Consider the following 12023-nt stretch of genomic DNA (forward strand, 5'->3'; position numbering starts at 1 on the left):
GTACGAGGACCAATCAGCTGATCTCAATATTTTTTAAACACTCATAAATTTTTTATTTTTCATCGATCGGAAAAATCCTCAGGGCTGCCTCAGCAGAGGAGGACTGTGAGTAAGGTGACCAAAATTCATAGCAATATAGAGTAGCGTTTTTTCTAAAATCAATATACAACGCAGACCAGGAGGTGGCCAAGATGAGACTTTGTTATATAGATATTGCATTGCTTGGTTTGCCTTCAAAATCGCATGGCACATAGATGCCTGGACTTCCAACATTCAGTATAAAAAAGGTTGAAAAGAGGTTACAAAAAACCCAGCGCTGGATCGCATGGGCCAAAGGGCCTGTTTGCATGCTACATCTCTCTATCCATTACTCATATAGCATGGAAACTATGGTTTGAAATAAGAAAGAAAATGCTCCTCACCTTTCTTATAAAGGGAGACAAAGAATGCAAATTTAAATGTCCAGGCTCTTAGTACAAAGTGAATCTTTTTTACCTGGAATGAGCTGATCGCCAATTGAAGAAAGAGTCGGATGTGCAGCAGTAAACCGCGAATGTGTTCGTCCAGCAGGAAGGTAAATACAAATTCGTGGATCCCAAGCAATGGTATCAGCACCAACGTTGACCTTGTCAGTCTAAAATATTGAACAAAACACCATGATTAGCTTGTGTGGGTGGTCTGACACCAACATCAACAGCAGATTCGGATGGATTATTTGATAGCAGTTATGTTAGTTAATCGAAAAATGTACCACCAGCTATTTTCAATATTCATATCATCCGTAAACTTATTAACTTTCAACATTCACATCCAAAGTATTAATATGTATTGCAAACAACAAAGTTCCCAGCATTGTTCTCTGTGGTACCCCACTAGTCATAGACACAATTAGAAAAGCATCCTTCCACCACTATCCTCTGTTCTTATCAGCTAGACAATTTTGGATCCAATTAGCCAGCTTACCTGGGATCTCATGTGCCATAGCCTTCTGGACCACCCTACCATGTGGAACTTGGTTTTATTAAGGTCTACAATATATACTGTAGATAACGGCTACCATCCTACTTGTATCAGTCTCCTTAATTACCTTCTCAAAATACTGAATCAAACGAATGAGGCAGGATTTCTCCCATGCTGATGATCCTTGATCAGCCCCTTACTTTCCAAATGAACATAAATCCTATCTCTTAGAATTTCCTCCAATATTTCCTTACCGCTGACGTAACGCTCATTGGCCTGCAGCGAACTGGCTTATCCCTACTGACCTTCTTAAATAAAATAACAACATCATCTGTGGCAAATGAAGATGTAAAAATCTTTGTCTGTTTCCAAGCTATGTGGAAATGTGGAAATTCAAACATGTAACATAATGCTGCAATGTAAATTAACCTGGCAGAAATAGGATTTTCTTTGTAATTCACAGTTTATGCCATTAATGGACAAGGGGATTGAAGGCTTTGTGGCCAAGTTTGCGATGATACGAAAATGGGTGGAAGGGCAGGTAGTGTAGAGAAAGCAGGGACTCTGCAGAAGGACTTGGACAGGTTTGGAGAGTGGGCAGAGAAGTGGCAGATGGAATATAGTGTACAAAGTGTGAAGTCATGCATTTTGGTCGTAGGAATAAAGGCGTAGACTATTTTCTAAATGGGGTGAGAATCCAGAAATCGAAGGTGCAAAGCGACTTGGGAGTGCTGGTGTAGGATTTGCATAAGGCTAACCTGCAAGTTGAATCGGTAGTAAAGAAAGCAAACTTAATGCTGGCATTTATTTCAAGAGGGCTTGTATACAAAAACAAGAATGTAATGCTGAGGCTCAATAAGGTGCTGGTTAGGCCGCATTTGGAATATTGTGAGCAATTTTGGGCACCATATCTGAGGAAGAATGTGCTGGCTCTGGAGAGGAGGTTTATAAGAATGATTCCAGGAATGAGAAGATTAACCTACGATGAGCGTTTGTCGGCACTGGGCCTGTACTCGCTGGAGTTTAGATGAATGAGGGGTGACCTCATTGAAAATACAGAATAGTGAAAGGCTTGGATAGAGTCAATGTGGAGAGGATGTTTCCTCTAGTGGGAGAGTCTAGGACTAGAATTGAAGGACATTCTTTTTGGAAGAAGAGGAGATGTTTCTTTAGTCAGAGTGTAGTGAATCTGTGGAATACTTCCACAGAAGGCTGTGGAGGCGAAGTCAGTGGATATTTTTAGGGCATAGATAGATAGATTCTTGATCAGTACATGTGTCAGGGGTTATGGGGAGAAGGCAGGAGAATGGGGTTAGGAGGGAGAAATAGATCAGCCATGATTGAATGGTGGAGTAGACTTGATGGGTCAAATGGTCTAATACTAATTGTATTCCTTATGACCTTATTATTAATGCATTCTTCAAAATACTCATCAGGTATATGAATGACCAATTATTCATGTATGAAGGAACTGCAGATTCTGGTTTAAACCGAAGATAGACACAAAATGCTGGAGTAACTCAGCGGGACAGGCAGCATCTGTGGAGAGAAGGAATATTTCTTCTCTCCAGAGATGCTGCCTGTCCCGTTGAGTTACCCCAGCATTTTGTATCTACCTGTATTGTCAATTAAAGATTCTCCTAGTTCTCAAGTTGATAACAAAGGGACAAAACAGAGAATGTTGCTTTCCCTCTCAGCTAGTCCTGGGCTAGTTGATTTTTCCGGGCCATACTTCCATGATGCTGTAATTGTAAGTTCATGTTAAGGGCCATTCTTTATGTAAGAATTGGATTCTGAGGTAGGTTGTAAGGGCAATGCTGCAATGCTTTGTTTTTATGTATAATAATAATAATAATGGATGGGATTTATATAGCGCCTTTCTAATACTCAAGGCGCTTTACATCGCATTATTCATTCACTCCTCAGTCACACTCGGTGGTGGTAAGCTACTTCTGTAGCCACAGCTGCCCTGGGGCAGACTGACGGAAGCGTGGCTGCCAATCTGCGCCTACGGCCCCCTCCGACCACCACCAATCACTCACACACATTCACACACATTCACACACAGGCAAAGGTGTGTGAAGTGTCTTGCCCAAGGACACAACGACAGTATGCACTCCAAGCGGGATTCGAACCGGCTACCTTCCGGTTGCCAGCCGAACACTTAGCCCATTGTGCCATCTGTCGTCCCATACTTCCGAACAGTGTTAAGACCAGGATGAATTAGCAGTTAGCACCTGATTTGAGCTGACACTAAAACCACACTAATTCCACCAGGGGGAGCCGCAAGAAGGCAGCCTCGCCAACATCTGTCTGTCTTTTCATTTAAAAAAATTGTTTTAGTGTGTTTTAAAAGTTTGTATTAATGTTCTCTGGTTTGTTTTATGTGAGGGGTGGGGGAGGAGGTCAGGGGAAACTTTTTTTCATTCTCTAAACCTTGCTGGAGATGCCATTGTTTTCCGGATCGTATCTCCGGTCGCTCTGCAGCCTAACGTCATGCAGCTGGCGGCCTTGCTCAAGGCTGGCTTTGAGCCCCTCCGCGGGGATGTGGACCTATCATCAGAGCTGATCCCTTGCCTGGGATCGACGCTCCAACCGTGGCCTGCGGATTTCACCATCGAGGAGCTCGCAGTCTCGGGTAGAGACTGATGTCGGGAAGCTCCAAATGACGCAAATGGTTTTCGACCAGCCCCGACCCGGGGTCTGATTGCCTAGAGTGGGGGAGCTGAAATTTCCCCCCCCGGTGCAGGAACTTGATCGTCCCGACGCAAGGGTCCAAACCGTTGGCTACTGGAGGCAAGATCGCCCCATCAACAGAAGGCCCGAGGCCCCCGACCGTGAGAGAACAAAGAAGGGAAGAGTTTGAACTTTTTTTCGCCTTCCATCACAATGAGGAATGTGAGGAGTCACTGTGGTGGATGTTTATGTTAAAATGTATTTTTTGTGTTCTGTTGCTTTTTATTGGTATGACTGTATGGCAAATGAAATTCCTCGTATGTTGCAAAACATACGGCTAATAAGGTATGATGATGATTATGATACAAGGGGGAACGAGAAGAAAAAAGGAAGGAATTGCAAGTGCAGGTTTAAACTGAAGATAGACACAAAGAGCTGGAGTAACACAGAGGGTTAGACACAAAGAGCTGGAGTAACACAGAGGGTTAGACAGCATCTCTGGAGAAAAGGAACAGGTAATGCTTCGGCTCAAGACCCTTCTTCAGGAGGCTCGGATTATAATGTATATTTCCCAGTATCTGGCATCAAATTCATCAAACAGCTCCATACTTGCCGAGTCCAATCTATTCCCATATGGAGAGAACATTACTTGGAATGAATAAATCATAAGAGTATATACAGTACAAGACAATTAGTATGCGAAGCTCGGGAACTGTTTATGTCCATTCTAAATGTTTAGTCACATGGTATTTTAGGATTGAGTAGTTTAACAGTATGCTAGGCTTGATGCTTAGTACATATTTGGTTCAATTTAAGAGTGTTCCTCTCAACGCTTTAACCATTGCTAGCAGATTAATGAAACCCAGGCATTATTACCACGATGCATGTATTCACTGACACATTGAACAGACAGCAATGAGAACAGCTTTAGAATATAAGAGGATAAACATGGTCTGAAAACTATGGCAGTAAAATGGGAACTCAATGCAGAGAAGTGATACGTTTAGAAAGGTGCACTATTCTCTGTGTTAATGTTCAAGAGTTTGATGTTTATCAGGAAGAAGCTATTCTTGAACCTGGTGGTCACAGTTTTCAGACTCATATATATTTTCTTCCCAATGGTAGGAGTGAAATGAGAGGGTGGACAGGACTGTATGGGGGGAGCTCAGTACCCAAGATGGATCGGGTGGAGTCTGCTTCTTTTTGTAATATCTGGTGTTCCTGGGTGTTCGAGTTGGTGAACAGGGCCATAATGCAACCAATCATTATGCTCTCTACCTTAACTTAATCTGTACTTAAGATGCGATCATCAGCATTTAATTTACCTCTATTCCCCAACCACCTTTTTGAAGGTATTAACGTAGAATATAATAATAATAATAATAATGGATGGGATTTATATAGCGCCTTTCTAATACTCAAGGCGCTTTACATCGCATTATTCATTCACTCCTCAGTCACACTCGGTGGTGGTAAGCTACTTCTGTAGCCACAGCTGCCCTGGGGCAGACTGACGGAAGCGTGGCTGCCAATCTGCGCCTACGGCCCCTCCGACCACCACCAATCACTCACACACATTCACACACATTCACACACAGGCAAAGGTGGGTGAAGTGTCTTGCCCAAGGACACAACGACAGTATGCACTCCAAGCGGGATTCGAACCGGCTACCTTCCGGTTGCCAGCCGAACACTTAGCCCATTGTGCCATCTGTCGTCCATATGTAGAACATAGAACAGTACAGCACAGGAAAGGCCCTTCAGCCCACACATTGGCCCGAACATGATGCCAAGTTCAACATATCACCTGCCTCTATATGATCCATTTTTTTTAGTTTAGTTTACTTTAGAGATATAGCACGGAAACAGGCCCTTCGGCCCACCGGGTTTGTGCCGACCAGCGATCCCCGCATATTAACGCTATCCTACACCCACTAGGGACTTTTTTTACATTTACCAAGCCAATGAACCTACAAACCTGTACTTCTTTGGAGTGTGGGAGGAAACTGAAGATCTCGGAGAAAATCCACGCCGATCACGGGGAGAACGTACAAACTCCGTACAGACAGCACCCGTAGTCGGGATGGATCCTGGGTCTCCTGGTGCTGCATTCGCTGTAAGGCTGCAACTCTACCGCTGCACCACCATGACCACCCTAACTATCTCAAAACCTAGAGACATCTCTCTATTCCTACACTTCCATGTTGGTATCTAAAAGCCTCTTTTATGTCACTATTGTATCTCCCTCCACCACCATCCCCGGAAATGTATTCCAGGCCCCCGCTATTCTCTGTGTTAAAAACTGGCCCTACATATTTCCATTAAACTTTCACTCTCTCATCTTATAGTTATGCTCTCAAGTAATGGACATCTCCACCCTGGGCAAAAGTTTCTGACTGTTTACTCTATCTATGTATTATCCTTGTTGCAGGATTTAATTCCTCAGATGTCATTTGACTATTAAAACTACACTTCAAGGTGATAGATGAGAGCAAGATAGCGAAGTTAAGCTGACAACTGACTGATGAGGAATATCATAGCCAGCCAAGCTTGATTCCTAACGTAACTTTCAAATATTTGCAGCTCATTGGGCCTTGTTAGAGTCAGCAAAGCCTGACCAATATCCCCCTTGTTGATGCAAGGTGGTGGAGTACAATTACAATGCTTGCACTGCCACCATTAATAAAAATATTGATTGCAATTTGGTTTCCCACATAGTTCCATTGACCTAGAGTGAAATTAATCGAGGATTAGCCAAATCCCGAGGTAAGGAAAGGCCACAATGCACTCGCTTAATGTGGGGCAAGTTAAAGGATATTGAAGAAAGACACAAAATGCTGGAGTAACTCAGCGGGACAGGCAGCATCTCTGGAGGGAAGGATTGGGTGACGTTCCGGGTCGAGATCCTTCTTCAGACTGAGTCAGAGGAAGGGGAGATAAGAGATATAGAAGGGAAATGTGAAAAGGACAGATCAAAACAGACGATGATTAAGGAAATGTAGAATGGCTCATTGTTAGCTGAGGAGAAGAGGCATATGATCAAGCGGATATCTGTAAAATTAATCAGGAGGACAGTGAAACAAGTCGGAGAAGGAGGGTGGGGGAGGGACGGAGAGAAAAGGAAAGCACGTGTTACTTGAAGTTAGAGAAATCAATTTTCATACCACTGGGATGTAAGCTGCCCAAGTGAACTATGAGATGCTGCCACTGTTTCAAGGACAGAGTTTGGCTGTCAATTGTACTGCCACCAAATCCACAATGCCAACATGGTAACAGCAAAAATATTTTGCAGTCTGTTTGCCTTTGTTAAGTCCCTTTAAATATTTGTTTATGCTCAAGGCTGACCCTGTTATCAATCTCTGTAAGCTTGAGCTCCTACAAGATTTCACGTCAAGCCACTAAACATTTCAAAGGAGGGAAAAAGGTTTTTAAACATTCAGTGAAGTTGTGTCCATTGAGGCCAGGTGGCTCCCATGTTACTATCTCATAGTTTCATTGTAAATGCAGCAGAGCACACAAAATCATTAGGTTCGGAATAAATCATGTACCTGTATTTGTAGTCGTTAAATCGCCTTTGTTGGGCTTTCAGTTTGGAAAGCAATGTTTTCAAGATCTTTATAAATATATAGAAATTCAACTGCCAGAAGGAATAAAAGGGAAGAACAATCAAATTGCAATTAGTGCTTACACTTAAATTTTAAACAGAATGTATAGAAATGAGGTAACTATTAAAATATAAGATGAATGACTGACGACATTCTCCTTTTACTGAAGTTGTTGGAAGAAGGAAGTAGGTGTGACTGTGAACACATGAGGTTGTCCATCCATCACAAGATGGAAATTCATGCTGAACGACTACTGACCCATTTCCAAAATATTTTAATCACAAATATGCCAACAAGTTGCCATACTTACTGTAATTGCGAATATCACTGGTCCCCTAATGATCCACCAGATGCCCATGTTGCGATTTCTAACCCAGCACCTAACACATGAAAATATAGTCATCATTTTTAAGAATTACATCTAAAATTTTGAAAAAAAACATCATTGCATTATTGCTGTTAAATTATTCTGTTTACTTCATTTAATTACTGATTGTGAAATGGGTCATTAGTTTTGACACTGTGATCATTTTTGCTCAGTGTATAAAATCATGAGAGGAATAGATCGGGGAGATGCATGGAGTCTCTTGCCCAGAGACATTAGCCAGGGAGTCAAACATAATGTGTCTTCCATTTCCCATTATGGTCATAGTACATCTAAATGCATCAATTTTAGCAGAGTTACCATCCTGTTAAATGTTTAAAAAAAAAATTCAAATGTCAAAAACCAGGAAACAACTTTATTGCAAGGGTGTTTACAAACATTAACAGCTATTGCCATTGCAGTTGTTCACCCAGCTGCTCTCAATCCTGCAAACTTGTTCACCCAGATAGACAATGACACCTCTACATGTATACTCTCTTCCAACTCTATGACTCTAAAGCCCCTGTCTGACTTAGGAAACCTGAACGGAAACCTCTGGAGACTTTGCGCCCCACTCAAGGTTTCCGTGCGGTTCCCGGAGGTTTTTGTCAGTCTCCCTAATGGTCGAATGTGTTTTCCGCTTCTTCTATGTTCCGGCGATTAATTCATAAAATTCAAAACCGCCCGCGATTAAAAATAGGTTGCCGTTTTAAAAATCGGTAATTCTTTAGTCGAAGCCGTTTGCGATGCTAGTTGAAGGTGGTTGCCGGAGGTTGCAGGTGGTTGCCGGAGGTTGAAGGTGGTTGCCGGAGGTTGCAGGTGGTTGCCGGAGGTTGCAGGTGGTTGCCGCAGGTTGCAGGTAGTGGAAGGTACCGCATCGCAACCGGCTTCGACTAAAAGAATTACCGATTTTAAAAACGGCAATCTATTTTTAATCGCGGGCGGTTTGGAATTTTTTGAAATAATCGCCGGAACATAGGGGAAGTGGAAACCACTTTCGACAATTAGGGAGACTGACAAAAACCTCCGGGAACCTCCTGGAACCACACGGAAACTTTGGGTGGGGCACAAAGTCTCCAGAGGTTTCCGTTCAGGTTTCCTAAGTGGGACAGGGGCATAAGTCATTCATCAACTTGACCTGGAAATATATTACCGGTCCTTTATCATCACTGGGTCTAAATTTTGTAATTCATAGAGTCATAGAGTCATAGAATGATACAGCATGAAAACAGTCCCTTCGGCCAACTTACCCACTCCGGCTAACATGTCCCATCTACATTAATCCCGCCTGCCCACGTTTGGCCCATATCTCACCAAACCTGTCCTATCCATGTACCTGTCTAACTGTTTCTTCAACATCCCTTAAAACTCTTCCCAAACATCCTTGTGGGAATAGTTTTACCAGAAGGACTACAGTGGCAGCTCAACATTCTCATCTCAAGCAGAATTAAAGTCAGGCACTACTTGCTGTCTGCGCTCATGTTGCCCAGGACCTGAAAATGAATTAAAAATTAACTGCTCTCGTTATTGTCTTTATGTTTCTTAATCTGAAGAATATTGATGGCTAAAAGTCATTGTGTAAATCAGTAGAAAGATTGAAAAGGGTAAAAGTGAATACTTTGTAAGCCAGATATTATTGAATGATAAGCCAGATTTCTCAGTTAAAAGGAGGAAATGAGGATAAATGCTGAAGATTCATAAATACATAAGTGATAAAAGCAGAGTTAGGTTAATTGGCCCATCATCTACTCCACCATTCAATCCACCACCAATCTATCTTTCCCTCTTAATCCCATTCTCCTGCCTTCTCCATGTAACCTCTGACACCTGTACTAATCTAAAATCTATCTACCTTTGCCTTAAAAATATCAATTGACTCGGCCCCTACATCCTTCCACAGATTCACCACCCTCTGACTAAAGAAATTCCTCCTCATCTCCTTCCTAAGGGAACGTGCTTTTATTCTGAGGCTATGGCCTCTGGGCTTAGACTCCCCCACTAGTGGAAACATCCTCTCCACATCCACTCATTATAGGAGGAGGATGAAGGACTGTGAAAATAATGAGACAACTGTGTGATGTATTTTGGTCCCGACACAATGTGAAAGTGAGTTGAGGGAATTGTTGCGAGACAAATCATTTCTATTTAGATGTGTCTGTGGACTTAGCTAGAACAGGACTGAAAACTGCAGTAAACCTTGACTTGAGGATAACATAGGATTTCAAATGAGAATAATATTTATGAAGTAATAGAGGTAGCAAAGGAGAAAATGACATGAGGTGAAGGAGAACTCATCAAGTATAATGAACTTTCTCTTGAATACTGTCCAGGCATGTGATGTTAGAAAGCTCGAGTATCTTTCAAGGGCTTATAATATTAATGTAATCCAGCTATTAATTATTTTTCTGGAAGTTCTTACCATTCATTTTCATAGATAATCTTTGAAATTGTCCAAGGTATAACAAACAATAGTGGGGACACTGAAAGACAAAAAATATATACAGTATGTTTGCTTCACACCAGGGTAACTTATCGAGTTACATTAAGACCATTCAGCTGGAAAGCAACAGAAGCCAAAGTTGATTATTTTGTGCAGCATATACGTCAAGGTTTGTGTGAGACTGTAGAACTAAAGCGAAAGCCTTCTGATGCTTTTGTCGATGTGGTGGGAGAGCAGAAACCCCCTCACATATTGTCACTTACCAGGTTGTCATGTGAACCTAAGGGTAAGTGGGGCTAGCCTCTCACCACACGTTTGCAAGCTTGTACTGCCCCCACCATGAACAAGCTACAGACAGACACTCATGGGCCAGCATAGATTCATAACGCTCCATACACCACAGAGGGCAACTCGCACAATTAACACGAAGAGAGAAAATGTTGGAAAACTTGGCAGGTCAGGCAGCATCAGCGGAGAGAGGAACAGGTAACCTTTTAGTTTTAGTTTTAGAGATACAGCGAGGAAACAGGCCCTTCGGCCCATCGGGTCTGCACCGACAGCGATCCCCGCACATTAACACTAACCGACTTACACTGTAATTTTGGTCTCCTAATTTGTGGAAGGACATTATTGCTATTGGGGGAGTGCAGCGTAGGTTCACCAGGTTAATTCCCGGGATGGCGGGACTGACATATGATGAAATAATGGGTCGACTGGGCTTGTATTTACTGGAATTTAGAAGGATGAGAGGGCATCTTATAGAAACATATAAAATTCTTAAAGGATTTAAGAGAGAGTTAGATAGAGCTCTAGGGGCTAGTGGAGTCAAGGGATATGGGGAGAAGGCAGGCACGGGTTATTGATAGGGGACGATCATCCATGATCACAATGGCCAAATGACCCTTGTTACTCGAAGGGCCAAATGGCCTCCTCCTGCACCTATTTTCTATGTTTCTATGTTTCTATGATTGGACAGGCCAGATGCTGGAAAAATGTTCCTGATGTTGGGGGAGTCCAGAACCAGGGGTCACAGTTTAAGAATAAGGGGTAGGCTATTTAGGACTGAGATGGGGAGAAAAAAAAATCACCCAGATAGTTGTGAACCTGTGGAATTCTCTGCCACAGATGGCTGTGGAGGCCAATTCACTGGATGTTTTCAAGAGAGAGTTAAGGGCCTGTCCCACTTTTCGGCGACTGCCGGCATCATTGATTGACGTATCAGGTCACCGAAAAATATGTGGCGTGATGGCGTATGATGCGCAGTGTTTTTTTGAAGTGTCGTATCATTTTTTTTTCGCCACTGGATTTTGAAATGTTCAAAATCTTTTGGCAACCCTGATACATCAGTCAATGACGCCAGCATTCGCCGAAAAAAATCGGCAAGTGGAACAGGCCCTTTAGATTTAGCTCTTAGGGCTAACGGAATCAAGGGATATGGGCAAAAACCAGGAATGGTGTACTGTTTTTAGATGATCAGCCATGATCATATTGAATGGCGGTGCTGGCTTGAGGGGCCGAATGGCCTACTCCTGCACCTATTTTTCTATGTTTCTATGTCAGGAAGCATCTGTGAAAAGAAAAATAATTAACGGCTCAGATGAGGGACCATTCATTGAATTTGAGACCGAGGGAAATAAAGCAGTCGCGATCGCAGCAAAATGCGGTGAGAACATGGACATTTCTCTGATGGAGTGTAGACGGTGGATGTGATAAGAATGAGTTCCTCTCGCTGTGCAATTTGTTACTGATGTGCTTGTGACAAGCCGCTGCTCACTCAGTAACCAGACTATATATAGAGAGGAAAAGGATGGCAGGACAGAAATGATTCTTATATGGACAGGAAGCAAGATCACATTATCTAAAGTTAAATAATTCATTATTATGCCAGGACGGCTGCAGCAGCCCTGACAGAAGATGAAATGCTGCTTTGGGTCTTGCATACAGTAACAGTGCAGAAGGCCACAAAGAGATCAAAGAG

At 42.6% G+C, this 12023-nt stretch overlaps 1 protein-coding gene across 1 annotated transcript in view; it reads right to left on the reverse strand.

Annotated features, from left to right (window-relative positions):
* The window catches only part of glp2r (glucagon like peptide 2 receptor), a 50712-nt gene that overhangs the window by 8066 nt on the left and 30623 nt on the right, over positions 1 to 12023 (reverse strand). Inside the window, exons 8-11 of the mRNA XM_033044105.1 lie at positions 10025 to 10085; positions 7552 to 7621; positions 7185 to 7273; positions 496 to 634 (exon numbers count right to left, since the gene is read on the reverse strand). Coding sequence (XP_032899996.1) covers positions 496 to 634; positions 7185 to 7273; positions 7552 to 7621; positions 10025 to 10085 — 359 coding nt within the window. The remainder of the gene's footprint in view (positions 1 to 495; positions 635 to 7184; positions 7274 to 7551; positions 7622 to 10024; positions 10086 to 12023) is intronic.

The sequence above is a fragment of the Amblyraja radiata genome, chromosome 26, assembly GCF_010909765.2.
Source record: "Amblyraja radiata isolate CabotCenter1 chromosome 26, sAmbRad1.1.pri, whole genome shotgun sequence".
NCBI lineage: Eukaryota > Metazoa > Chordata > Chondrichthyes > Rajiformes > Rajidae > Amblyraja > Amblyraja radiata.